General features: G+C 43.7%; 1 protein-coding gene across 2 annotated transcripts in view; it reads left to right on the forward strand.

The window, feature by feature from the left end:
* Window positions 1–27,211, forward strand: part of lhfpl2a (LHFPL tetraspan subfamily member 2a) — a 42,933-nt gene that overhangs the window by 14,918 nt on the left and 804 nt on the right. The window contains exons 2-3 of one of the 2 annotated variants that reach the window (XM_086152396.1): window positions 3,302–3,367; window positions 18,159–18,910. In XM_086152396.1, coding sequence (XP_086008522.1) covers window positions 18,490–18,910 — 421 coding nt within the window. In that variant the 5' untranslated portion in view covers window positions 3,302–3,367; window positions 18,159–18,489. Of the gene's footprint in view, window positions 1–3,301; window positions 3,368–13,067; window positions 13,144–18,158; window positions 18,911–27,211 lie in introns of those variants that run through there. The other variant, XM_086152397.1, reaches the window with a different exon arrangement.

The raw sequence follows: 27,211 nt of genomic DNA on the forward strand, positions 1-27,211 counted from the left end.
TATGTGCCTTTTTATTACATGTATTTATTTATTTTGCAATAGAACAGTGAATTGTTTCACATCGGCCGGGCATCAGAGATTTCACTCATGTTTGTACCATTAGCGTCAATAATTAACACTTAGGCAGGGGGAAGCTTAGAGCCAGTTTAAAAAAAAAAAAAAAAGTTAAAAAAGCACTAATATTACCCTGTCTTTCATTCAGCATTCATTTGTTCCATGTATTTGTAAATTACATATTGGTCAATAACACTATAAATATTCTATCCAAGTTTCTTTTGTCATCAAAAAGTCGAACCGGCACATAACCGGCATGTTATGATGAGAACAGCATCGTCCACGTAGCAGATTATTCTGCTGTTGTTACCGCTTATAAAACCTGCTGCCGCTTGCTGAGTTTTCTTTTTGGACCAATTTTAAGGAGATAAAACTCAATAAACATGCCGGTTCTTCTGCTTTACTCTCCATTTGCAGGACTTTAGTCGTCTTTACGTATTTTTATGTGTACCGTCTCCTCCACGGTTGCTCCAAACATCTTATTGGCTCACGCTGGTGAATAAAGCAGCTTCCCAGCACCTGTGTGATGTGTGTTTGCCCGAGGGACGCTGTTTATCCTGAGCCGGTTCTTTTAATGAAAGTGTTCTCTGCTCAGCCTTTCATTACAACATCGAGCCAAAGTGAGGAAAGAGCTGTTGCAAAAGCAACATGTCTTCTCTTTCCACACAGTATTAGTGCCTGATGTGTTACACCACTGATGGGTTAAACAGCAGGCTCGCTCTGCCAAAGTAGACTCCTGAATCTGCAGCCATGGAAACATTCTGGGATAAATGGGCCGCGTGTATACAAACATATGTCCTCTTACTTTGAGGTTATATCTATATAAGACTTCTTCTTTTCCCTTTTGGCTACTCCCTTCTGGGGTCGCCACAGCAAATCCCTCCTTCATCAAACCCAACTTTCTGCGTCCTCTTCTGTCGGACTACATTGTTAAAAGGGCAAATCTCTCAAGATTTTATCTTTTACTTGTGTTTATCAGCCCAAGTTGCGGACGCATGTCTTGAAAAAAAGGAGGCTTTTGATTATCATGATATTTAGTCTCCGCCGTCTCTTTGTTTGGGTTTCGCAGTAGTGTGGCATTGAGCCTTCTAAATTTTTGATACTGTCAGAATTTCTCCGTCTATGTCTCTATGCGAGTCGTAACCTCTGGCACGGTTTTGCTATCACCATATTTACTCATCTTTCTTCCGGGGCCACCGAATATCAGTTTATACTGTGAGGAACACAGTGGCCGAAATTTCCCATCAGCGACTGGGTATCTCCGTCTATAATTAATGATGTGACTTAAGTGCTGCATGCTGTTTGCCTGTTTTTTAAACAATGTGGTATGAAGGTCTAAACACCAGACTATTAGATGAGAGCCTATATAAGGAGTTGAGGATCTCAGTAAGTTGCATATAAACACATTCGTGAATCCAACTAGCATAACATCTAAATCAAGTTGGAAAGTTTACCGCAGTCAAAGCCAAAAGAAATCTGCATAAAGTTGCTTTAATTAGCAATGTATATACATATACAGTTACATGGTAGTAGATTTCATTTGGACCAGGAGGCGGCGATCGCAGATCCGCCCGTCTCATCGTATCAGACATTGGGAATCTGAAAATCAGACAAAATCAGACAAAACAATCAATGTCAAGCTCTCCAAAGCCAGCGGGGTGTCTATTTGCCCTCCCAGTGAAATGCAAGTACAAATATTAAAAGTATGAACATGTAATTCAATGAAACATAATTGATTTACGGCCCTTTTGTATGGTTGCTACGCTGTTTATTAATGTAACAAAAGTCATTGTGATCCCAGTGAAGCTGCTGTGAGAATTGTGTATTATTTCAAGCCTATTCCAGGGTTTTCATTGCAAAATAGTGCTTGTGTTACTATTGTACATAAACCTGATGTCAGTTCTGATTATATGATTTGATTATATTATGTTTCCTTGGTATCACGTAACATAAAAACAAAGCCCGCAATTGGCGTTTTGACAGATTTCGAGGGTTTTCCTTCAGACCTGCTGCTGAGAGTCAGAACGAGCCGGGACTGTGGATGTTTCAGGCTCAGTGATGAATGAAAGCCTTTGTTAATCCTGTTAGTGGATACTTAACAATCAGATACTCTGCTGATATTTTCTGTCTTGTTACCATCATTTAATCTGCTGTACTCAAGCTGTGATGGTGCTCAGTGGAATGTTCTGCAATCCCGCTAATGCGTTGCTATCGACGTGACCAGTGACTACACCGAGTGCTGCTCTCTGTGGACAGAATGCGTTAAAATGTTTCATTTGAGCCGAGCGAACGGCATGAGAGTCGTCCTAAAGTGAATTATCTACAGCCTGACGTGTGCGCGTCCTTAGTGTGAAGGCCGTGCAGTAACCGGAAGCCGTCGACTGCATCGGGAGATGTTTTTAGAGTGAGTTGTCTTATTGGGTTTTCATGGATTCGTTCTAAAGTGATGGTTGGTGTGCAGCCTCATGGGATATATTGATTCGGTGATTTCTTTTTTAGAACCGGAAGTTGAGTATGCTTTGGGACTGAAAAACTTCACCCACATATTCTATTGGGAGGCATTGCAGAAATGAAATGATTCATCTGACCAGAATTTGCTGATTTTACCATTTGTTTTATATGCGCTCTAGAATATTATCTTAAAATGCTTCTCATCTTTTGTAATAACTCGTGATTATTAATCTGATTTGCTCTTTTGCGCGACTGTAGCCAGCACATGAAGTCAATCTAACCGAGTCCACAAACACAAAATAATGTGTCTGAATAATAAAACTGCCTTTATTTGTGGATCGGTTCTGATCACAACTAAAAGGAAAGTGCCCAGTTCTCAGAATGTCCAATGACCATTAAGGTTAAGAACTGTGAAAATGCTGCATCTTTATATCCCATCGATTAACTACTGCATCTGTGTTTGTCAATGCTGATTGCAGCAGTGGTGTTAGGAAGTGGCTGCTTTTTGAAAAGCACAATTCATAAATGGGTTACGATATTTAGTCACTCGGTCACATTATATAATGCACTTGGAGTGAATTGTTTTGTTAATCATTATGCAACCTCACCACGGGGACCCCATGTCCTGTCAATCGTGCTTGCAGACAATTTTATTTTAACAGTTTCTCCAGGTGCTGTTTCTCATCCGTCCTGAGTTTAGATGGAAAAATACCGAAAAGCAGATTCCCGTCGCCGTCTGTAAATGGTATGGTTTTGTGATTTCGGTTAATTGTCTCTGTTTCTGCCGTCCCCGCAGGCTGAGAGCAGTGACGACTCTAACATCATTGGGATTTACCTCACTCCACACAATTCCACACAAGAGGTTGGTGTTCTCTTATATGTTTAAACTACAAGTCAAACAAAAACTCACATGCTTTTGTCTTTAAATGCCCGACAACCTTTTGTCCACATGCGTGACTGCTGTGTAAAGATTTTCCCCATGTGCTGTGTAGACTAACAAAACAAACCAACACAGGGTTTCCTGCTTTTCTTCTTCTGATATTATTTTTGGGGTTCTGTTTGTGGCACCTGTGTTGTGGAAATTCACCAATTGTTCCACACAGATGCAAACTGACATCAATATTATGAATCGGTCGCAATACGTCGGACACGAGAAGCGATTAAAATGCACGTTGATTTCTGCAAGACGGAAATGAAACACATAAGAATTTCCCGCCCTCAATCTTGACACTACCAGAATACATGAATCAAAGTTCGGATTTTAAAGTTATATGTGAATAATAATGTACACATTTATAATTATTGATCGTTATGTTGCTCAATGCCTACCTTTACAGTTTACTCTCCGCAAATTGTCAACAAGGATGAACTATTTTCTACCAGCAATGATCTATATTTAGTTTTCCATCATTATGAGGGGGAAGGGGAGGCAGTTAATGCAGAAAAATGTTTTCACTATTGTTATTGTCAATGCTGCTGTGAAAAATTCATTTTCCTGGTTCTATAAATGCGACAATCTTTCAAACTCCCGAGAATGATAGCACGAGCCCGCGGATTGTCTTCCCTGCGTCTCGGCCAATGACTCAGCAGTCAGGAGAGTCACTCCGTGTTGAAACAGCAACCTTTGACAGTTTTGATCTGGCCAAGTTCACGGTGTATTTTCATTGTCTACTATGCTGACTCTAGAAATCTGTCTGGTATATTTATTCTGAGCAAGTAGGAAGTTGGGGGTGTTTATGAAGGGGTAAAGAGCGGGGGGGGGACATGTTTTCCCTAATATGAAGGAAAACAATGGAATGAGAGATATTGAGCAGAGACCACCTGTGAAGGTCATTTCAAAGTGGAAATACCCGACTAAGATAATAAACATAATAATCGTTTGTCACGTCGCTCCAAAAATAAGAAGACATCATGTCAGCTTCCCGCATCCCGTTATCTCATACTTATTGTTGACAAAACCTTCTTCTCTTCACCATAAGCATCGGACACATCAGTCCAGCCAAAGAGGCTAAATCTACAAGTCCTATAATACACAACTTACCGGTCCAGACACTCAATTTTATTAGGAAGTTATTCTTACGCTTATCTGTGTTGTTGTTCACCAGAGGATATCTCTGCTCATCTCTTCTTGGAATATGAGATGTCTGTCTTTTTCCCTTTTATGTCTGTGGGAGACAGCAGGAGTCACTGCGCGATATGAGTTGTGTTTTCATAGAAACGTATTGTATCTGCACTAGTAAATGTAAACTTGTGTGTTTTACCAGCCACAACTATGCCAGGTTGGTTCTTTGGGTAAAACAGTAGAATGTTACCAAATTGCTGCCAAAAGCTCTTCATTTTCCGAACAAATCTGACGCATTTCTTCCGCCGGCATGATCATTCAGCTACGTGGGAGTGATGTAATTGAATCTGTTCCCGTGCTTCTCAGGACATTTAGATTCAGTGACTTTATCTCCTCCTCCTCCTTCTCCATGTGAAAGAGATCATTTTAAAAAGTTTGCAAAACATCGAGGATGTTTTTTTTTTTTCAGCCTGTTGAATTCATGTTTAAAAAGTGCACCCAAGGCAGATGCATGGGGAAAAAAAAGTAGAAGTAAATCTATGACATTTGACTTAAGAGTTCATTTAACTAGGGTTCGATGAGTAAACTTTTAACTATGTATAACGATCCCCCAGGCTATAAATAAAATGATTGAAGTAGTTTCTATGATATGATTTATGTGTTTGTTTAGTGTTGAGTTTTGGATTTCCTCGCTAAATAAAGTTCTATCTGTAAACAAAGCCTCTCAACAATTATAATATCACAGATTAGGGAAATTACGTTTTCTTGGTTGTTTTTTTGATGATGATGATGATGGGTCATGTCTGTTCCCTGAAAACGCTGAGCATAAGTGAGCATTTATTATGATTATAAAGGAAGGAATACTAGATTCAGTGCAGGCAAAGCGTGACGTGCGGCGCTTGCGTGTTCATCATCTTTAAGGTTTTCTTGGGAATCCAACCATGAGTTGTTTTAATTTGTTTGTATTTATATGGAACCTAAATAGTTCTGATTTATTTTAATGGGCATTGAATATAGTAGAGGTAAAACATTTGACTGATCACTATCTTCTCTGCTACTAACTGACATCATCGTATTGACCTCTCGGCCAGATCTACTCTTTGACGTGCATTCCTCCATCGCAAGTGCAAGTATTCAGACGTCTAACTTTACACCCCTGAAGCCCACCGCCGTAAAAATGTCTTTTCATATCTCGGCTTCCTGTGTCTTCTTTCCGTCCCCTTTTCTCTCAGTGCCCCTCCTTATTCGTCTCCGTCTCCGCTCACCTCCTACATATGCCGCTTGACATGTTTTGCCAATAGCCTGAGAGCGAGGACGTTATCACTTGATACTTCTATTATTCGAAACTGGAGAGTGTCCGGTGCCAACTCCCCTCTTGTTTCTCCTCCGTGCTTACTTTTGATTTGGAGCGGAGTATCAGGTTAGGCTCGGAGTGCCCACAACAGCTATGGCTCTGCCCCCAGGGGCGTCGGGATAAAGGAGCTCGCGAGGTCTCAGCTTGCAGGGGGAGTTCGTGTTGTTTTGTGCTATAGTGGGAAACTCGGATGGGAGCAGCAGGTCAGCACCACGGGGAACTCGGGATTAAACTGCACTCATCCCCAGCACAAAACACAATGCTTTTAGCCCTCCAGAGATCAAATACCTTCCACCCGACCTCAACAGAGTGACTGATTTCCTGAGTCTGGCCTGCAAAGCAGAAGGATTTGAAGTGGCAGGGATTTTCTCCCGCAACCCCCTGCGTTTATAGATCCCGGGGCTATTTGCAGGGCTAAGGTGGGGCTGGAAATGGTTAGGCATAATGGAGACAGTGTTAGACCTCAGGGCCCCCGGCTCCGGAGCTCGAACAGTGGGAAACAGAGAAGTGCTGGGGCTTCTCGGACTCCCCAGTCAATCAGCAGTCAGAGGCTATAGGTGAGAAGAATGTAGCCCCTAATTTCACTTTGTTGAATGTTTTCATTTGGGGCTCACTTACACTTATTGGGTTCGTCTCCGACGCGACGCCGAGAGGAGCCTTGTAAGTCATGATTGATCGGGACTTATTAAACAGGAAGAACAAACTTGTAGTTGTTTTTTCTTTTAATTTATTTGACAGGCAGGCTCCGGACGTTGTACAACTCGTGTCCGCTAATATTGATGCAGTGCTGTATTTTTCTTGCTCAAGATTATTGTCTGAAGGCACAATTTAGGGGGTCCATGAATGTGACGCAATATACAACCTGTGTGAAACCGCAGAAATATGACTAAATAGATTCTGGAACAAATAGCAAATCAAATAAATTGTAACATTGTGTCTCTGGGTTTGCTTTAGCAACCCGATGCTGACCTTAGGCGCCACCAGTCTGCAGTCAAATGAAGAAACTAGGTTACTGTAGAAACGAAAAATGTTGCTGAACGATTGTGCGCACAAGAAAAGATAATTGAAAGGTTTAACATTTGTTTTCACTATTAATACACTTTGTTACGTATATTATGAAGGCGGTGAATCACGCTGAATCATTACTTGGCCTTATCACTCTATCCGTGAATGGCTTCGCATTACAATCAAATTAAAAATGACCCTTTTCATTAATCATTTGGCCACCTGCAATTGGATACTGTTTATTACAATTAGCCGTCTCAGTGTATCAAGGAGTATATAATATTATTTTACAAGAACGGTGGTTTACATCATGATACGCAAACATAGCAAAGAAACCTCACATGCTAGCATGACTGCGGCCAGGAAATACTTATATATTTACAACTTGTGAGCTTTGCAATTCCAATATGAGCGCTGGAATAACGGCACATTTATCCAAACTATGGATCTTTCACCATCTAACATGTTTGCATTTATTTCCTTGAACTCTACATTTTATATATATTTTTTCAGGACTTAAAGAAACCTCATGTAAACAGTAGTTCCAAAGTGTTTGTGTAAATATGTATGTGTTGTGAAATAGGAAACATCCTTTTGGAGAAAATGCGATCCTTACAATTTTAGTTTGTAATTGTTTGCCGACGCTTTGTCTCCGAGTTTGTATTTTCAAGATTTCAAGATTTCCGTCTCCCCCTGGGGGTTAGGACCCATGAAATTAGAAGTTTTCTGTTTTGGTTTCCGCCCAACAAACACCGGTGTGTTCTGCCGTTATTGTTCTCAGAGACTGATAACACAGAGAATGATGTAGCACTTGGCAGGATGTTATCTCCCTTCTGTTGTCTTTCATCGGCCTCTTTAATCCCGGGCTCAAACAGCACGAGCTGATATTTAACCGCCGGGAGATGCCAAACAGATGCAGCGACGACCAGGCCTGGATCAAAACAAAACTTTCCTTTGTGGCCAACGGCACAGAGAAACCTCCTCATAAGACGACTGTTTGGTGTAACCTTCCCCGGTTTGCGGCGGCCCGGTCGGCCACCCACTTTGAGGCCGGGCTTCGATGTGTCAGATGGTCTTTGTTTTCCATCACCCTCTTAACCCGCATGGCTCGGACTCGCCATACGAGGGGTGCTATCGTCACTGCGAGTAGATGAGGGATGATTGGCTCCCCCCTCCTCCTTTCTGCCCAGACGCACAGCTGGAGGAAATATCCTGGTCCTGCTTCTGGAGTTGTTCTGCCCCACCTCAGATTGTATAAACAGATGTGTGTATGTGTGTGTGTGTGTGTGTGTGTGAGGGGAGGGGGGGGGGGCTCTCACAATTAGATGAAATGAAGGTGTTCGTGTTTGCTGCATCTAGTCCATTCATTTGCTCTGATTTTTGAACTATGCTGCAAATGTATCTGGAGATTTTAGATACACGGAAGAGATAACGCCACTTTCCTTTCGCTTTCATAACTTTTGCTCTCAGTCGGTGTGCAGCCCCCCCCCCCCTTTTTTTTTTTTTTGTTAAACCCTCGGGGTCTGAAAAATTTGCTCTACACCTCTCACAGGTGTACTCCCCAAACACCGCAAACTGCAGAACACTCCAGCTCTTTCTTTCTCCCTCTCCCTTTCCCACGCTCCCATCTTGCTTCCCCTGGACTTCAGTGTTGGGATTTCCTTACCTTCCTCACATCCCTGTGTTTATGCTCCGGCAGTTCTCCCCAGAAAGTTCATAAATTAGCAAATATGTCAGAAAGATAATGTTCCCACAAGTAGATACAGCAAAAAATAACCACAGCTGACAAGACCTTCATAGATAAAGATGATATGGTGTGAAGTCGCTCGAGGAAATGTAACTAAAGCTTCAAGTTTAGTTGTCAATATAATTGAAATATCAAATATATCAAATTCATTTTCCTCGGAGGTCAGAAATGAAAGCACTTCTAAAAAGTAATTCCGTTAACATGCATGTTACATGGCACTCTATAAACACCCCTTGTGCCCATCATCAAAATTCATTATTCTTCTTATAAACAAAACATATATCAGACAATCAGTGATGCGAACAATATTTTTTTATTGATTTTATCTATAATTTCAGCAATAACTTTTGAATTTTTTTTTTCATTAGTTCCCTTCAAAATAAAAAACATCTTTAAGTCTTTTCACATTCATACAGGATGTAATTTCTTTCATCCAAACTCCAACAACAGATTGCCCTCATCGGATGTCTCCGGCAACATTTTAGGATGATCTCAATTAGACGTTTTCTGTCCAGCAGTTCTCAGCCATTTTTAGGGAGAACACAACATCTGGTTTTGAATAAACCTGGATCATTTATTTTCTTTGAAAGATAAACAATAAACAGCCCAAAGCTTTCACTGAGAGAGCAGATGTGTTCGCTGCTCTTCCGACAGCGGTTGAAAAACAATGTGAAGTTTTTCATCTCTCAGCACTACGTCACATATTCTTTGACTGTGTTTTATCATCCGCCCGGCCGATCCCATCCTGTTGGCCTGGGGTTGTAAACAACGCGTATAATTCTGAAACAAAGTGAAGGAAACCAGACAACAGTTTGGTCAAATTTGACCAGGTATGTTACCCGTTTAAGACCTTTTAGCTTCAATTGGAAGCCCGGTGGGCCACTTTTTTTTTTTTTTTCAAAATAAGTCAAAAAGTATTTTGAGACTAAAAAGTATCAAGCAGCAACTTTCAGATCTACCTTGTATAGTTAATGCCGGCCTCTCCCCTGTGTGTGTGTGTGTGTGTGTGTGTGTGTGTGTGTGTGTGTGTGTTTGAAAGCTTCACATCTGTCCTCATGTGTTTGTTGATGGGCCTTACACCACCGCGGCCTTGAAGTGGCCAGATGGTCGTAGCTGCTCCCTCTGTGGGTTTCAGATGGAGCGTCTCTGATTGCAGAGAAACAAATGTCTCGCAGTGAAGTCCACCCAACATCCATCTGTGCCTTCCCCTCTATCGGGTCGAAAAGATATGTTTGGCATTTCTAAAAGATAAAATGGGAAGGGTGAACCTTCTTGGTCCATGTGCTATGATCAGGTTTAGTGTTGGCTAATTGTCAAAGCATTTGTTTTTCCTCTCCGATTTCAAAGTATAGCTAGCAGCCGTTGCTATTTTCCCCCACTGGAAAGTCCATAAACTCTCTCCACCCCCAAATATTCCATCTGTATCTTCCATCTCTTCCCACATGCATCTTCTCCTCTGCCATCTCTGTCCGCAGAGGCTTTTAAAATGAACCCTCCATGGTCTCTTTGGGCTCGCTGCAGTGATGTAACGTGCGCAGGCAAAGCTCCAATTGAAAACACGTGGAGATAAAAAGCTCATTGAGATATCGGAGGCATGTCCTGGAATCATGTGCGGAGTCAAAATAAAACATTCGGTTTCCGTACTGTGAATCACCGCTTTCCCGAATCTTTCAGAAGGGAGCTGTGACGCACCTGAGCATCCAGGTCAGAGGTAAACGCACAGTCCTGCGCTGTGTCATCACACCCTCTATTTTCATGACTAAATAAGATACTGTTTGTACATGCGTGAACGTGTATGATGTTACTCGTTCTTTACACACTCTGCGATGGTTTACATTTCTTTTGCGTCGTCCTTATTCTTTTTTATTTCCACCCCCGAGAAAATACTTTATCGGTGAATTATCAGGCATTTTAGACAAGTATTGTTCTTCGTAGTTGCCTTAAAATGATCTTTTTTTTTTTTTTATCCATATTAGGGCAACGACTTGCGATTGTTTTCATTGTCGATTTATCTGTTGCTTACATGCTATTACCTTGCTGTTTGTCGAAAAGCGGTACTAAATTTTCATCAGTGTCCACGCTTATTCAGTTATCTTAAATACAGACATGTAATTTTCCTACATAAAAAAGAGGAGTAGAACCAAATATGTTAACATGTGAGGAGTAGGGACGAGAGCAGTTTGTATTTTCTTTCAAATTGTTTCAATCCGAACAATTGGACAGTGAATAGACAGTTAATGGTCATTACTACGCTAATACAGAGATTTAAATACATTTACTCCGAAGAGTATCAATTCAGTTTTATTCATTCATCTCACAAGCTCTGTTTGATTTCATGACATGGCCTCCTTTTCATCTGTATTAAATTTGGATACCGATTTTTGAGCTTTTTGCAGAGTGACCAGTATGGGCTGTTAATCACTCCACTTTTTCATTGTCTTGTTTGTTGTACTTCAATCCACTGAAACCCAAGTAAGAAAATGCATGAACGGGCCTCGCCATAAAATACCGGTTCTCTCCATTCTGGCTGTTATCGGCCTGTTTTCACTCTGCTTTGCCTCAGACTCGTCCTCTGTCCTTAGATCAACATGATACCACTGAACACGCTCTGACAGGGGAAGATGAATGACCAGGTGTCTGCAGCCAGAGTTTGACAAGAGCTGTATGGAATCTGCGCTAGCGAGTCTTCATCCCGCCGTGCGTCTGTTTTTTTCGTGCATGCGTGCCTCTCTGCTGTCGGGGCTGCCGCCGACCTTCCTCTGATTCCTTACTGATCTTACGCTCTTTGATGTGAGGGGATCTGCGGTGTGTCGACACTCTTGCGGCCTTTGAGGGAACTCCCCCAGAGCATGTTCGCTCCAGCCTTCTTAGCGCAGCTAGCTAGCTAGCTTCTTGTTAGCCTTGGGAGATGAGACGTAGACATCTCACCAGGTCTGAATTGGCCACTCCAGAGGGGACATGTGATATGTGTTAGGTTGGTTCTCACAGGCGCTGAAGAATTTTCATTTTTTTTCCCAAAAGGGTATTTGAGCAAGGTGTTTTCAGAAACAACCATCCATTTGCTGAAAACCCCCTCCCCCCAAAGCAATTGTCCAATCATACTTTATCAACTGTTGCAAGACACAAAAAGGCCTTCTGGTGGCCTCCAGAAGGAATTTGAAGTTTGGTGTCCGTTTCCAAAAGCAAAGGCCCGTGCAAACTGTACATACAGACCTTCTAGTCATTTGCTGCCTCGTATTAGTTTGGAGTGTAAAGTGATACCGAGGTATGTCTTTCCAGCACCGGCTTCGCGTTTGACCTTTAGCACGACAACAATCAAATGAATTGTTTCTGTCCGTCTTGTATTGATCAGGATGAGGCCATCTGCGTTGGCAGCGTCGACAAAGAGACGTGGTCCTTGTCCAGCGGGCCGCTGTCGTTTTATTGGATTCTTTTGTTGTTGTTGTGGGATTCAGATATTTTACATTGCGTGGCTTTAGAAATGGCCCCCTAACCTCTTCTGCATCCTGCTCGCTACGGCATATACGGATGAGTCTCTGGGGTTTATTTGAAATGGGTCAAAGAAGGGACTTGTACTAGCTTTGGATTACAAACAGCTGCTTAGATTGAACAGTTTTGGTGTATAGCTTCCACTCACGCTGATAAGAAAAGGCCTCCTCCTCTTCGGCTTGAGAGTAAGAACCTGGCCTATTGGCATCTCTTCCTGTTTGCCCCCCCCCTCCATTTTTTTTTTTTTTTTTTGTCTTCATATGGAAGTCATTTGTCCGTCCTGTGTGAGTGAACACAAAAGTGAGGCAAGCGCTGTGGCCGGCTGCGCCGAATGCTGCTGTAAGCAAACCTGTCACGCTTCGCTCCCATCAACCAGAGGTAATCTCTCGGTGAAACAGCAGAGCATCTGCTCTAACTATCAGTCATCCGGTCATCCTGGCAGTCTTCTAATCTGGCCGTCACATGTTTGTTGCTGACTGAAGAGGGGACGTAATCGGATCCGTGCATTTGGACCGATGTATTGATGGTTAGCAGCGGCGGCGGCGGCAGCTTCATGTCTGCGAGTTTGATTTTACCAAGTGCAATTCTCATTTAGGCTGGGTAATGAGATGTTGGCCTTGGCTGATGGAGGGGGTGCTGAGAACAATGAAAACAAGTCGGAGAAGGTGAGAGAAACTGAGACTGAAGGAGAGAGAGAGAAAGAGAGAGAGAGAGAGACCCTCTGCAGTTCCAGCTCTTGTTGTTTTAACCCAGATTCGGCTCAGAAAATATGGCCACCATGTGGACCCTCTCAAGAAGTGTGGCTCCAGCGTAGACTTGGCCAATCGGTCGGGTGGGGGGGAGGAGGCACGGCTACGTTGGGAGGCGGGACGGGGGGAGGGTCCCGGAGCCCGGAGTCCAGAGAAGCATTAAAGTGTGCGAGCAGAGAAAGGGAGTCAGATCTCCAGGAGAGCTGGACTGTCCGCAAGCCAATGGAGACAGGTTGGACTGTATTTTGACTTTTATTTCCCCTATTTTTCTCCAAGATGTGACACTTCCTTTACAGATTAGCTGCCAATTTACAGCGTGTTGTTTTTAGCAGAAGAGACAGCTGAGGTAGCGTGATATTAAGTTTTAGGTCTCCTTACTGTGGAGTTGGGGATGCTGAGCAGATGTGCAGAAGTGTTAGGAAAGACTTTGCGTGTGGAAAAGCTGACTGTGCCTTCTTTTGTTATTGACTGCTATTATTACATTAGATTTTCCTTAAATAAGGACAAAGCCAGGAACGAATTCTGTCTCCTGGTGGCTAAAAAAGCACAGAAAATACAACATTTGTGTCTGTGTTTTGAGTAATTCTCACTCTTTGGCCCACATACAACGAGAAGTTCTGACCGAACTAGTATTTGAAAGCACTAATTGATTTTGCTTGGTGGCTGCGGGGGCTTCTCATTCAACGGATCCTCGCAGATTATAAACGTCCCCTTTGTCTGCAAATTGCTCGGCAGTTGGGTCACACAAGGCCAGCGAGGTGTGGGCTTGAATTGCACGGGAACACCGAGAGCAGTGTTTATGTGTGGCGGTTTTTCAACCCCTTCTCTTTGAGAGGCTAAACACTCAAGCAGCTCCAAACAAACGCTCTCCACGGTGACACGTACCGCTCCTGACGGCATGTCCATAGATATGCAGATTGCTTCCTGTCAGTGGCAGCGTGGAACGCCGTTTCCTGCTCTTTTGTCGGCCTCGTGACAAGAGAAAGGCTGAGTCGACACTCCGGGGTCGCGGACTTTCCTTCGTGACGTGTTGACACATTTGAACGCCTGTCAATAAATTTTGCATTTATTTGGATTCCACAGCGACGCATGTGATGTCTTTAACAGACGGCAAAGTGGGGCTGCAATTTATTACTTTCTGTTTTAGGCTGGTAAGAAACTACATTCAAAGTGAAAGGGATCTGTTTTGTGCTTTTTTTCTTTTGCTTAGACAGTCAAATTTAAACCAAAAGAGCTTCCATTTCATCAATTCAGAGCTGTTTATAGTTTCAAAAATGCTCCCTCTTGCATTTCCCGACACATCAGTGCCACCTATGGGTCACCGATTCGCAGGTGAAAAGTCGGGATCCACTGACTGATCCTGCTAACTGTAGCTTTAACTTCTAATCAGAGCTGCAATGACTATTCACTCTAATTTACGACTAATCCCCAACGGTCTTAACTGATTAACCAGTTGAGTACTGACAAAGATTAATCGACATTTTCTGATCAGTGATCAGTTTTGCAACTATTTGCTGATCGCTTTTATGTGTCTCGGGTATCTTGGGCTTTCGGAAAAGTTTTTCACATTTTTCTTATATTTTGCACTCCAGCTAGGCTAACCGACTGATAAATGAGGAAAATAATCGACCGATTATACAAAAATAGTCGGTAGCCTTAACTTTCCGTCCATCATGTTGCCGCGGAAAAAAAAAGAAATGGTTGAAGGAGTTCTGCTGGTCTCCCTCAAACCACCAGAGTCATGTTCAAAGAAAGTGTAGGATTTATGAGCCCCCCAAAATCCCTCAGATATAACGCAAGTGATAAATCAATGGGTGAGAATCACTAAAAAAAAAAAAAAAACTTAGTTTAACTGCAAAATGACTCCAAAGCCACTGAATTATAGGCCTTTTATAGTTCTAACTCTCCTCTTGTGTCGGAACCAGAATTATTAATGACCCGTTCGGGTCAGGGGAGCTCCTCTTTGTTGTTGACCCTCACCGGTCTTCTGGTCTGGAGGAGGTGTCCGCTCGTCCACAATGAACCCGGTAATTGAATTGATCTGGGGATGTGAGGGAAACCTGAGATCCAGCGGTGGAGACACTCCCTTCTGCTCAAGCTGTGCGCTGGTGGCTCGCACATCGGGGGAACATGTGTCAGTTGGCAGGGTGTCATATAAGTGTGTGTGCACTTGGGGATTAGCACCGAGGTCAGCGGGGTGGCAGCCGCAGTCTGGGGGCTGTAAACTTTTCGGTGCGTGTAAACCGAGCCCGGAATAATCCCGGGCCCACCCCGGCCCCTCTTCCCCCCCCCCACGGTTACTCAGGGAGAATAAAAGACATCATAAATCTAACTCTAGCCTCACATGTACAGACTGCCATGCTTCGGTCTATCTTGGGAAACTTCTATTTGAGATAATGGCTCAAATCTGTCTGGGAATGGCCGGCAGACGTCTGGGTGAAAAATAGCAGGTACATTAATAGCCTTGTTTCACATCTACTGACCCGCATTCAAGCCGGCATCCGCGGAATTGACATTGTAGTGACTGTGTAACTACGTAGGGATGTCTCAGTGCAGGCGGGCGTAGCATGATTCTTCACTTTGGACCGACTGACCTGCTGTTCACCTTAAAACTCGCCGATCTACAATGACTAACCGTAAATGGGTTAAATAAACAAAATGGAAGAGTTGTTATTAAAAATGTGACGTGAAAAGTAGTAGCACAGTCTGTGAAAACCAGAAAGAAACTCAAAATTAACAATCAAAATGTGTTCCTAAAAAGAAAATAGCTACTTTCAGCATGTATCATCTTATCGTGACAATATCAAGCCGCGAGCCTCGTGCCCTCTATTACACCCATTTCCCAGCTGTCTCTGTTGTTACACCGTAACAGCACATGACTTGTATGCTCTCAAGCAGAGTTAGGTGCCCAGCTCTCAGGGGCCTTGGAATTTGCCCAGCTGCTTCAAATTGTTACAGCTCTGAAGTGTTTCCCCAACTATATTCCTGTCAGAGGGAAATTAGGTCTTGCAACTGGCCGGCGAACGTTTGAACCCGAACCCCGGGGTGTCGGTGCCTCTGGCTTGAAAAAGAAAAAGAAAAGCCTTTTGTCTTAAATCTTCACGTCAAACATCAGTCTCATCAAAGGGACTGAAGGGATCGGCACCCCAAAGGTCTTTCTGATGGGCGGGGGTGCGACGGTGTAAGTGGGGTGGGGTTGGGGGGGCCGGGGGGAGGGGGTCAGTTAGCTGGTCAGTTGGTTTGGTCCTTATGAGGCAATGTTGGTGATTCATAAAATTAATTTTGCTCCAAATCCACCTCAGCGGCTGCCTGTGCCGGTTCTAATGATCTCATCTGTTTTAAACAGTCCAAACACTGTGCGCTAGCTCACACACTTTGACACAAAGGAAAACACTGACATTCTCTCACGCGCACACACACACACACACACACACACATACACACACAAACAGTCTCTCCATTCCCTGAGAGACCACAGATCCGTGTTATTTTCTCTTCTAGGAAAAAAAAGGGGGGGGGGAGTTGTTGATATCTCAACAGGGTGACAAATATCAAAGTTTGCTCCTTCCTGCTCACACACATCGGGAAGACGGTGCCCCTCAGCTCCCCGACCCACCCCTCCAACCACTGCCACGCTACCCTGGTGCGAGGGCACTCCAGGGGCTGAGGGATGGAAACCTTGCGGTGCAGGCGGCGCACGTGTAAACCACGACCAAACCCCGGACGCCGAATGACTAACAGACCCATGAGGAAAACCAGCGCGAGGACAAGAAGCAACTGTCGGTGTTGGTCCCGGGGACGTGCTTTTAAAATGAGCACGGAGGCTGGTGGGACTGCAACCGACTGTTCTCTAGCGTCCCTACCTCTGAGGTCTTGGCGGTCTGCTCAGAATTCTCACAATGTACAGAGAATTCTATGATGAAAGACTCGATTTTGGCCATGTAAAAAAAAAAAAAAATGGTCCTGATGTGTTCAGTCTCCCCCTATTTTGAAGTTGTGAGGGAAATATGTGGCCTTTGGAGAAATAAATGATTTGTTGAGAGCAGAGCATTGATTCGGGATATTTGGACAGTTGTTTAATCCTGACATCGGTATGTGGGATGGCGATCTGCGAGAGTATCGCGAAAATGTTCTCATCGCGGATAAGCCGAGTCTTTCAACCGGAGTCCTGAGTCACGTCGGATATTGAGTCAGCCTTAGAGCAAACAAAGAGAAAAATTGGCCAAAAACACAGAATCCCAATAGGAATGGAAAGAGAATCACGTCAAAGGGCTCCAACCACTGTGAATCAGGGGGCTGTCGGAGGTCTTTGAATGAGATCGTTGAGTCCCGAGTCGCTGCGTCATGTGACTGGAGTCCAGTCTACCAATAAGAAGCGGTTGTTGGGCTTGTTTTTATGATTCAACTCTGGATTGTTCCATTGAAGTCTTGACTGCATTGAGGCTTTTTCACAGACTGACACCATCTGCCGCTTCGCTTCTGCTGTCTGCGACTCCCCCGACGGAGCTTATCGACGGTCCTGTGACAGCCGGACGAGCCGACCCCGGGTCATCGGCGTGGGCCGCCTGATGACGGACCCTCTGGCTCATTTCCTCTGTTTGTCCGTCGGCCTCTTATTCTCCTGCTCCGAGGAAGACACCCGCGCAGAAGCGGCTGTTTTTCTCGTTTTTATTTTCACAACCTCGGTCCTTGAGATCCCCTGAGATTTCGGGGGACACGGGATATCCCCCCGATCGCACATCCACAAACATAAACACACTCCAAACAGAAGAGGCCCACTTCAAATGAATCATCCCACACAGGGACATCAGACCACGGGTGGTTGATGGTTCCACATCAGTTATGAAAAAAAAAAACATCACAAAGAATAAGCAGGAGTTTACAGCAGTTTAATTCTTCACAGTTTCGCTTTAGGACTGAGTTTGAATGTTGTATCTGATGTTCTTGAAAGATCAGAGTAAATATTTGGGTTCTTTGTTTTTAGGTACTTTCTCATTGTTTTTGTGTACAAGGGCAATTTTGCTGCACATCTGGGTGCGATCCCCCAGCTTGTCTTCTTTCTCTGCTTCCTCTGTTCATCATTTCATCTCCAGTCCCCCTTCTGGAAAGTGCAACTAAACAGCGGTTTTGTCATTTCTCCAAATCGAACCAACCTGAGCTCTGGTTTTCGGTATATATGAAGTCACATTTTAGTGCATTAAAGTGGAGGCGCTCACTCTGTTGTCCGATCTCTGCTTTCACTCCTAGGTGTGTCTCGTGTGACGCCAGCGGGCTGGCTCGGGGAACACGGCTCCAATACGATGTAGAAACCAAAAGCAGGACAGAACAAGAGTCTTACGGCAGAAGCAAGAGCCGGAGGGAGAGCCCAAGGAGGAAGAACAACAGCTGTGTTGAGACGTCGAAGAGATAAGAAGCGGAGCCAAGGGCTGCAAATCATTGACAGGAACCTGTTTTTTGAGAAGATCAGCGTCAGCGCTGCGAAGCCCTTTTCTTGACACCGGCGAAAGGAACACCGGGAAGGATTGTATCCGCTGTCTCTCGGAATCCTTAGCGGAGGGAAACTCCAAGCACCGTCAGCATGTGCCATGTCATTGTCACCTGCCGCTCCATGCTGTGGACTCTGCTGAGCATCGTGGCTGCCTTTGGAGAGCTCATTGCCTTCATGAGCACTGACTGGCTGGTGGGCTTCCCCCGCACACCCGACGCTGTCTTCGGCCACCACGGGACCACGGCGGCCGGAGAGGCCTACAGACCCACGTTAGGCATCTATGGCCGCTGTATAAAACTGCCGCACCTGCAGCGAGGAATACTGTGCGGACCGTACGCGGTACACTTTGGGGAGATTGCCAGCGGGTTCTGGCAGGCGACATCCATCTTCCTGGCGGCGGGGATCCTGCTGCTGTGCGCCGTGGCGTTCATCTCGGTGTTCACCATGTGTTTCCAGAGCATCATGAAGAAAAGTATCTTCAACGTGTGTGGGCTGCTGCAAGGGATCGCAGGTGAGGTGGAAACACGCAGATGTTTGCGGTTCCTTTCACAAGTAGAGTCTCAGGTTTATCCTCAAAGTGACAGGACCATCCTGCGGTGGTCAAAGGCAGAGGTATTTGTCAATATGACAATACTTATTAAATTAATTCATTTATAAAAACAATAAAAATACATTTTATCTCGGGCACTGTACAGACAAAAAATACGGATTTAAAAGAAATGAAAAAAAAAATTGGCAGTGACAAAACATTTGTAAAAATCTATCTATCTATCTATCTATCTATCTATCTATCTATCTATCTATCTATCTATCTATCTATCTATCTATCTATCTATCTATCTATCTATCTATCTATCTATCTATCTATCTATCTATCCATCTATCCATCTATCCATCTATCCATCTATCCATCTATCCATCTATCCATCTATCCATCTATCCATCTATCTATCTATCTGTCAGATATGTCAGTGACTTCATTCAGCTCATAGCTGTCCTCTTGCAGATTTGGCTGGAAAATTCATCTGAAAACACCTTTTCTCGCTTTCTCTGATGGCAGTGAATTTTAAGCCCAGGTGTGGTTTTAAAGTCAAGCTTGGTCATCACATTAAAATGTCCACTTGATTGTGTTTTAGTTCAAATATTCCCTTGAGTTTTGAACAGCTTCTGAAGAAACAACCATTTTAGACTTTAAACTAGCGGTACGTGGCCACTTCAACTTTCGGAAGGAGCTTTATTACGCCTGTTAAAATCTCTGTATGGAACAAGACACCGTCTCAAGTGGTTTGATAAACACTTGCTTCTGCTGAGGTTGTCGCTCTGTTTGTATTCATTTGCTAAAACATAAAATTCCAGGTTGGAAATCATGTTGTTCTCCTCAGATTTCTCCACATGAGTTGAGTCTCCCCCCTTTTCAAGCTTACTAATAGTCAACTTGCAGATGACTTTTAAGTGTTCCTCTTTCCTAACAGGTAACTTTTCATGAAATTAAATGAATTCTGTCAGGGAAAGACATAGTGACAACTCAGAGGTCGTCTCTTTGTTCCTTTTTCGTTCATTTTTTATCATCGCTCATACCCGGAGTTTTATTTCCTCTTAAAACACCACATGAGTCTTACACTAACTCTTGCCATCATAGGGAAGGATTCCTGCGGTGTCCACCGTCCCTCTAGGTAAATAAGCAGAGGGAGCTGTGTGTTTTGGTCTCCCGGTGGCCCTGGGGAACTTCTCTTTTTTTCTTTTGCTCCGGCAGTCTGAGCGTTCAAAGCAACGTTTGCCCGTTTCCACCCACAAACCTCGAACTTGTCACCGAGATCAACTTTTCCTGACCGCTCACTGAGACGAGAGAGAGGTCGACCACGCATGCGTATCTGTGTTTGTATTGGAAGGGTGTGTATCCTATGCCTATGGCTGTGTGTGTGTCCATCTGTGTCTGTGTGTGTGTGTGTATGTGTGTGTGTGTGTGTGTGTGTGAGGCCAAATCCCGGCCACTTTGACTCACTGCGGTGACTTATGGAAGGGAGGAGCCCGTGAGATCATGCGGCCTTCTCTCTCAGGCTCGCTGACGATTATGGCTGTCCGCCCTCGCAGTTGTTTATTTGTCGCAGGCCGTGACCAGCGGAGGTGTGTGTGTGTGTGTGTGTGTGTGTGTGTGTGTGTGTGTATGTGTGTGTGTGTGTGTGTGCGACGAAGGACACGCCGAGCTGCAAACTTCCCCCGCTCAAATCCCCTGACTAGGTTCAGGCACAGCTCGACTGAAATAGCTGTGTGTATGTGTGTGTGTGTGTGTGTTTGCTCATGACGTAATGCATGCCTGCAATATTCTGCAATGGCTGGGAAAATGAGTGATACATACCGAATATTGTCTAACTGTGAAATGGAATTTTGAGTTTTTTTTTTAAATCCAAATCCGTGATACTCAATTCCACACTGAGATCATGCAATGAAGAGGATTTTGCAAAGAAATTAGTTTTTCTTTATTTTTTCTTTAGGCACAGGATTAAAGCTGGAAAATGTATTTAACTTGTTATTGGGGCTTTCAGGGATGATTGTAAAGACAGCAAAAGGCTGTCTTTGTTAGAAGCATGGAACAGACACACACACACACACGTCACAAGTCCCTTGACGTCACAATTTAAACCAATTTAAGGAGTTATGGAGAGAATCACCAGATGGTTGGGTTTTGTATGTTGAGCATCCCAAACTGCCTGCCCATCAGTCTAATAGAGATGCTCACAGAAAACAGCAGCATGTAGTTCCCCTGTTCCAGCTCCAGTCTGGCCAGTGTTAGATATTTGCGGTCGACGGTGTCGCTGACATGCGATCGTCGGTTTCCAGGATGTAGATCGGCGGGAGTGATAAGAGCCTGTTTTTGCTCCGAGATGTAATAACCGTGATATTGTATTTCATATAAATGTAACATATTTGTCCGCCATTATCTGATGCTTTATTTTATAAAGCACCGCAGGAAGCTATTGAGTATAACAATAAATTATGTCTTGTTTTTACATAAACCCGCAGAATAAAACACCTTTTGTCAAGAGTAACTTTTTCTTTTGAATTTTGAAAATAACGTCTGACCACGGCGAGTAATGAGCAGGTCGTTTTGCAGCTGAAACGTGAACCTGCCATTTCTCCCTCTGACTGCTCTGATAGTGCGGTGAGCGGTCCGTTTTAATGGCTACACTGTTTATATACAACCCTTCTCAGACGTCTCAGCATCACGTGTCAGCTGGTTAGAAACCTGCTATAAGCAAATACTGCCATCGCCTTGTAAGTCATCACTGACTGTAGTAATGACTCCGGTCCTTTCAGTGGCCCTTATACGTTTACAACGTATTACTGACGAGCATTTCTGTTTGAATTTCATTAAGATAAACATTTAGAATGAGGTTTCAGCGCAGACCAAGAAGCAAAATTACTCTCTAGGGGAGAAGGGTGACTCAGTACCACTTAGTACACTTATTCATATGATGTCTCAGAGATGTTTTTTTTGTTTAAGTATATTTTAGAGGGGGCGTCACAGTAGAACTTTTGCCACACAGCAAGAAGGTACGTGGTTCGATTCCGACAGGGTTTCGCCTCGAGGTGCAGACTATCCGTGTTCTCCCGTGTCAGTGAGGACATACTCAGATTTCTCACAGTCCCAAAACATAAGGAGGTTTATTGTAACCCTACATGTGTGAATGAGCGAGTGAATGGTTGGACGTCTCTATATGTGGCCTTGCATGATGAACCCTTCCCATGTGTTTCTGAGTGCAGGATAAGCATTAAAGATAATGAATGAATTCATATATTTTGGTGGGACTTGTGGAATCAATCAGCGTTGTAATAAAAAAAAAAACATAGTGGTAATGCAGAGAGAAAGGGTTTTTGGTGAATATTGCAATATGGTATATATAGCAGTGCTGCATATGTATTCACCGTCACACAAACACTAACGTCATTCTACTCTGCTTGCACAATCAGGACACAGTGCACTCCGATGTTCGATATTTAGCTTCACCCCGACATTAAAAAGAAGATCACCTGTTAAAAAGCTATAAATCTGATTATTAAATCAGTTCCATTTGGGCTGAATGGTGGAAATGGCAACTGTTGAGACTGAGAGCCTCTAATTTAACAAGCTATTCAAAATATTTGGACTCTGGACGAAACACTTAACACAAGACAGTATTACCCCAAAATCAACAAGAAAGTAACTGAATAAATACGCTAAATATAGCAGTCTAAATTTGTCCATGAGGAGTGAATGTGCCATTGTGCCTCAGTCTGGCTCTTATTTTCTGCACAGAGTACCGGTTTACATGCAATAAATTTGGGGAAATGCATCGCTGAGGCTCCTCATTGTTGAAAGGGCCAGGAAGTGTCAGAGAATGGAGGCAGAGGAAGCTTCAAAGGGCCGAGGAGGCGACCGTTTCCCTCCTGACATTGACCTCTCGCTCTTTTCTGATGCGGGAAGTGATAAGACCCATCTACGTGTGACTGCGGTTCAGGTGTCTGTTTTTCCTGACGATCAATCACAGTTCCCGTGAATCGGAATCTTTAGCCGCCTTCCCGTGCAGCCCGGGAGAAAGATAGAGCTGTCGCCCGTGGCAACCACGCTACACAGACTTGATCATTATTTCCATCCGCTGGTAATGAGAACAGTTCAGCCAGACGGTCGATGTTTGGGGAAGTGATTGACCTCAGATGGGGAGACCGTGATGCCGTCGCCAGAGGCGATCACGTCACCCATTGCTGCAAAACATATTAAAATAATCATCTCTCGCACTTATGTCACTTGCACTTTTTACCGTTTGCGGTGTGTGACACACTTTCTGACGGCCTGAAAAACTCCAATCCCGTTAAACCGACGATCTCAGGTTTCATTTGAAGGTGACCGAATTCCTTCGGCGTGATGTCGTCGAATGGCTTAAACACATTGTTGAAGGTCAGACGTCGCTTCTAAAACCTTTAGCACACCGAGTGAATGCTCTGTTTTTTTTTTGTTTTTTTTTTTAAAAAAACACCCACGCTTATCATCGCTCAACTCCAGCATAAAAGTACCAGAGACACGACGGCAAACAATCCAAGTTGTAAAACTGTCTCTGATTCCCGCGCACCCAAAGGCCTCCATGACCAACCGTAAATTTCCCTCCCGGCCGTGAGTCACAGAGCCCGTCACAGGTCTGCCTGGTGACTGTGACCAAGGCGATAGAAACACAACCCTGGGATCCCAGCAGAAGATGCTTCACAACAGCAGAACCATGAACTTGTAATGAGCCATGGATTTCCCAGAAGAGCGGTGCCTCCATAAAAGTAAACATGTAGACAGGCAAGCCTTGAAACTCAACAAGCTAACCTTGAAGTGTATCAATTTGATAATCAAAAATATAGTTCCCTCACCATTTTTAGAGACTTCAGTTCTTTTTGTGGAGATTTGTTTGTTAAGCCCTCCTGTCCTACCTCAGCCCTAATTTTTATCACATTTCATTTATTTTTACACAAGAACCGTGTCTTTTATACTTACAAATATGGTTCTCTAGTCATGTCTAGTCAAGCAAATCTTCCGCTGAATGGTTTTATTTCTCTTTTCAAATTTGTTAGTTGCTGTCTCAGAACTTTTTAGGACATTTTGCCTCCCGATTGAGGACATTAGATCTGGCTGATGGTTCTTTTGCGTGGCGTGGAAGCTCTGTGGGAGCTGCTCCCTCTGCTTCTCATTTAAAAGATAGATTACAGCAGGGGCAAAACGCATGTCCCATGAAGCACCACAGTTTGAGGTTTGATAGGAACAATTGAGATACCAGCAAAAAAGCGAAAAAAAAAAAAAACATGTGTCTCGATGTTTGAAAATTAGGCGGATGGGTCCGCCCTCATCTGATTGGACGAGAAGCTACTCACAGCACCGCAAACAAAAAGTAATTTACAACAATTGAACGACTTGTAATGACGCATCATGTTCACCTTGCGGGCTCAGGCCGTGATTCGGTATTTGGTATTTAGGACTGGCCGCAGGAGAGAAAGCAAAACCAAAACCAAGCCTTTAATTCCTCCTCTAGCACATCCCCGTCTTAATCTCCCCGGTCTCCCTAGTATTTCCTCTTGCCCTCTCGCTGTCTCGTCTCTTCGTACGGAGGTTCTTTTCTTTCCTGGAAAGGGTTGAAAGAGGTCCTGGCCAGAGTTCCTTGGAGCAGAGTGCAGACCTGCTGAGCAGCCTTTCAGGGTCGAGGCAAGGAGGGGGGGGTTAAAAATGATGGATGGATGGTGTTGAATTGACAGAGACGAGAGCCAGTGCGCGGTGGAATAGCCGCGCTCGAAGGGTGGAGTGCTTGGGGTTTTTTTTAGGTTAGAAGGTCCGGCTTGTGGGGTTGGATTGGGATGGGGTGGGTTGGGGGGGGGGGGGGTCTTTTTGTAGGGCCGGTATTAAAACCATACCTTCAATCCATCACTGATCTGGATGTCAGGGCAGCGCAGCAACATGTGGAAAGAATCTATGACCTAGTTTTCATTTCCTTGTTTAATGTGATATTGGGAGCTTTAAGAGCAAGAGAATGAGAGGAGACTGAGAGGAAGCGGAGTGAGATTAGAAGATAATGAACAGAGAGAAAGCAAGAGAGGAAGAGAAAGAGAGGGAGATGCACTTTCACCTCCACACTTGTTTTAGGAGCTGAACCTGCTCATCAGACTGAATTTTTCATCCTCCATCTGGTTCATTTATCATCGGTAATTCTGTTATTGTAACTGTTTCCTCCTGAACTTTGATTGGACGCAGGCCTCTTATCTGGCAGCGCAGGGGAAAGGCATAGACTTGTTTACAGATGGGGTCCTCACAATCAAATTATCTGCATGTGTAGGAGGGCACTATGCGTCAGGAATAGTATTACAGGCCGAGTCAGCAGTGGAAGTGGGTCACGGTTACACAGGAAGTAACCTCGTCCTTCCAGCGAGACGGAGGGGCGGCCAGGGAGAGGGTCATCGGGAAAACCCTTCGGCTACTTTTTCCTGTTGTTCTCCGCCGGCTGCAGTTTGTTGACCCTGCAGAGTCACGTGTCATGTTTCAGGCGAAGCGGTCTTCCTGCTCTGGGAGATAGTCTGCGTGCTGCGGGATCAAACAGGGAGAGGTTCGCTATCAACAAATAGACGTCAGAGCAAAACTATTGAGGCCGCAGGGGCTCAGACTTCTTTCATCGGCCAGTCGGTATTTTTCAAATCTGCAAAACGAACTCTTTGGACATGCAAAGCGAAAACTTTACTGATGTGCAAACTATTTGATTTGCACGCCTCCGCCAGGGTTCACGCTCATATCTCTCGGAAAATGCATGAAAACATCTAGTAACATTTTGGATTCTCGAACCAAACTTGTTTAGTCACAGACACCGTTTTTTCTTTGACAAACCTCACTGTGGATCCACAAACCAAACTTTGGATTCGCATTATCCTGTTAAACCACAAGTTAACTTTACTTCCAATCAGACAACCCTTTGCATCATTGTGTTCTGTCATCAGATGAGGATTTTCAATCTTAAAACAGTTGTTTGCGAAATAAAGGTACCAGAGTTATTCTGTTAGGAAGTAGCTCTTCTGAAGATCTGGATGCCTGGTGCCACAATGTTCTGGTTCTGGTTGAATGGTTTGGATTCCAGGATTACACTTTGGCCGGAAATCGATTCACAGCAGAGAATGGCGGTTTTTCACTTGGAGCCGTCGTCATTGACAGAGTCCTGGACCTGAAGCTCATGTGATCTATTGTGGGTTTTTGGTGATTTTAATTTGAAGTTACATCAGAGGGAAGCGAATAACTCAAAGTTGCAGTCCAACTGGTTCACGGTCCAATTTTCATTGGGTCATCTATTGGCGCGGTAAAATACGTAACAATAGGATCATGTCCCATTTCATTTTCCTCCAAGATGTGCTCTTAGACAGCAAGACTCATGAAACATCTCTGGAGAAATCAGTGAAAATGTCCAATGACATTTTTATCTTTATAAAAAAAAAGAATGCTATGTGACCTACAATTTGATTGACAGTTCTCTGTTTGTTACAGGATCTTTGGCTCCATCGCTGAAATGAAGACGAGAAGTAGTTATTATCATAAATGTGTAAACCACTGCGCTTTAGACATTTTTGGTTTTAAAGAACAGAATGAAATGGAGAAAGTCCTAGTATGTTAAACAATTATGACATTTCTGGATACAAAATTGTGACTCCATCACACAATTACAAGTATTACTTATCACTTTAAGAACCCTATATTTAGCAAATTAGAAAGGAAAATACCAAAACTTGGTTCTCCAAAACTAACAGCAACAAGCCACATAATTAGCACAAAGGTTACATTAATATTGATAGTGATATTAAATATGAATAATATAAATACATCGTATTCAAACTGTATTGATATAAAATTGACAGCAGCTACAGAGAAGAAACATCTTCTTAATCAATGATAATACAATGATAATGAAAAGCAGAAAGGTCCAGGACATCCTTGTGTTGTGAAGTCATTTTCTTGCTTCCATCAAGTATTTGGTCATGCTCGTGGTATTCCCCCTAGTTTTACTTGCTTGCAAATAAACCAGAGTTAAGTTTTGGAAAAAAGGAAAAGAGGATTCAAGTAGCAGTGAATAAGATTGATTCACACGAATGTTGAATATTCAACCTTCAGAGGAAAACAACATAAGTGTTTCAAATAAGGGGAATAATATCAGATGGAGGTCTGTGGCAAAGAGGCGGCTTTGGGTTCAAAAGCTGAAAACACAGCAAGTAACTGGATTGTTTGGTATAAATCATTGTTTATTCACAAGTAAATGTGCCAACAAGCTGCTGT

Source organism: Fistularia commersonii, chromosome 9, assembly GCF_037954325.1.
Source record: "Fistularia commersonii isolate RoL2024-O1a breed Wild chromosome 9, RoL_Fcom_v1.0, whole genome shotgun sequence".
NCBI classification, from domain to species: domain Eukaryota; kingdom Metazoa; phylum Chordata; class Actinopteri; order Syngnathiformes; family Fistulariidae; genus Fistularia; species Fistularia commersonii.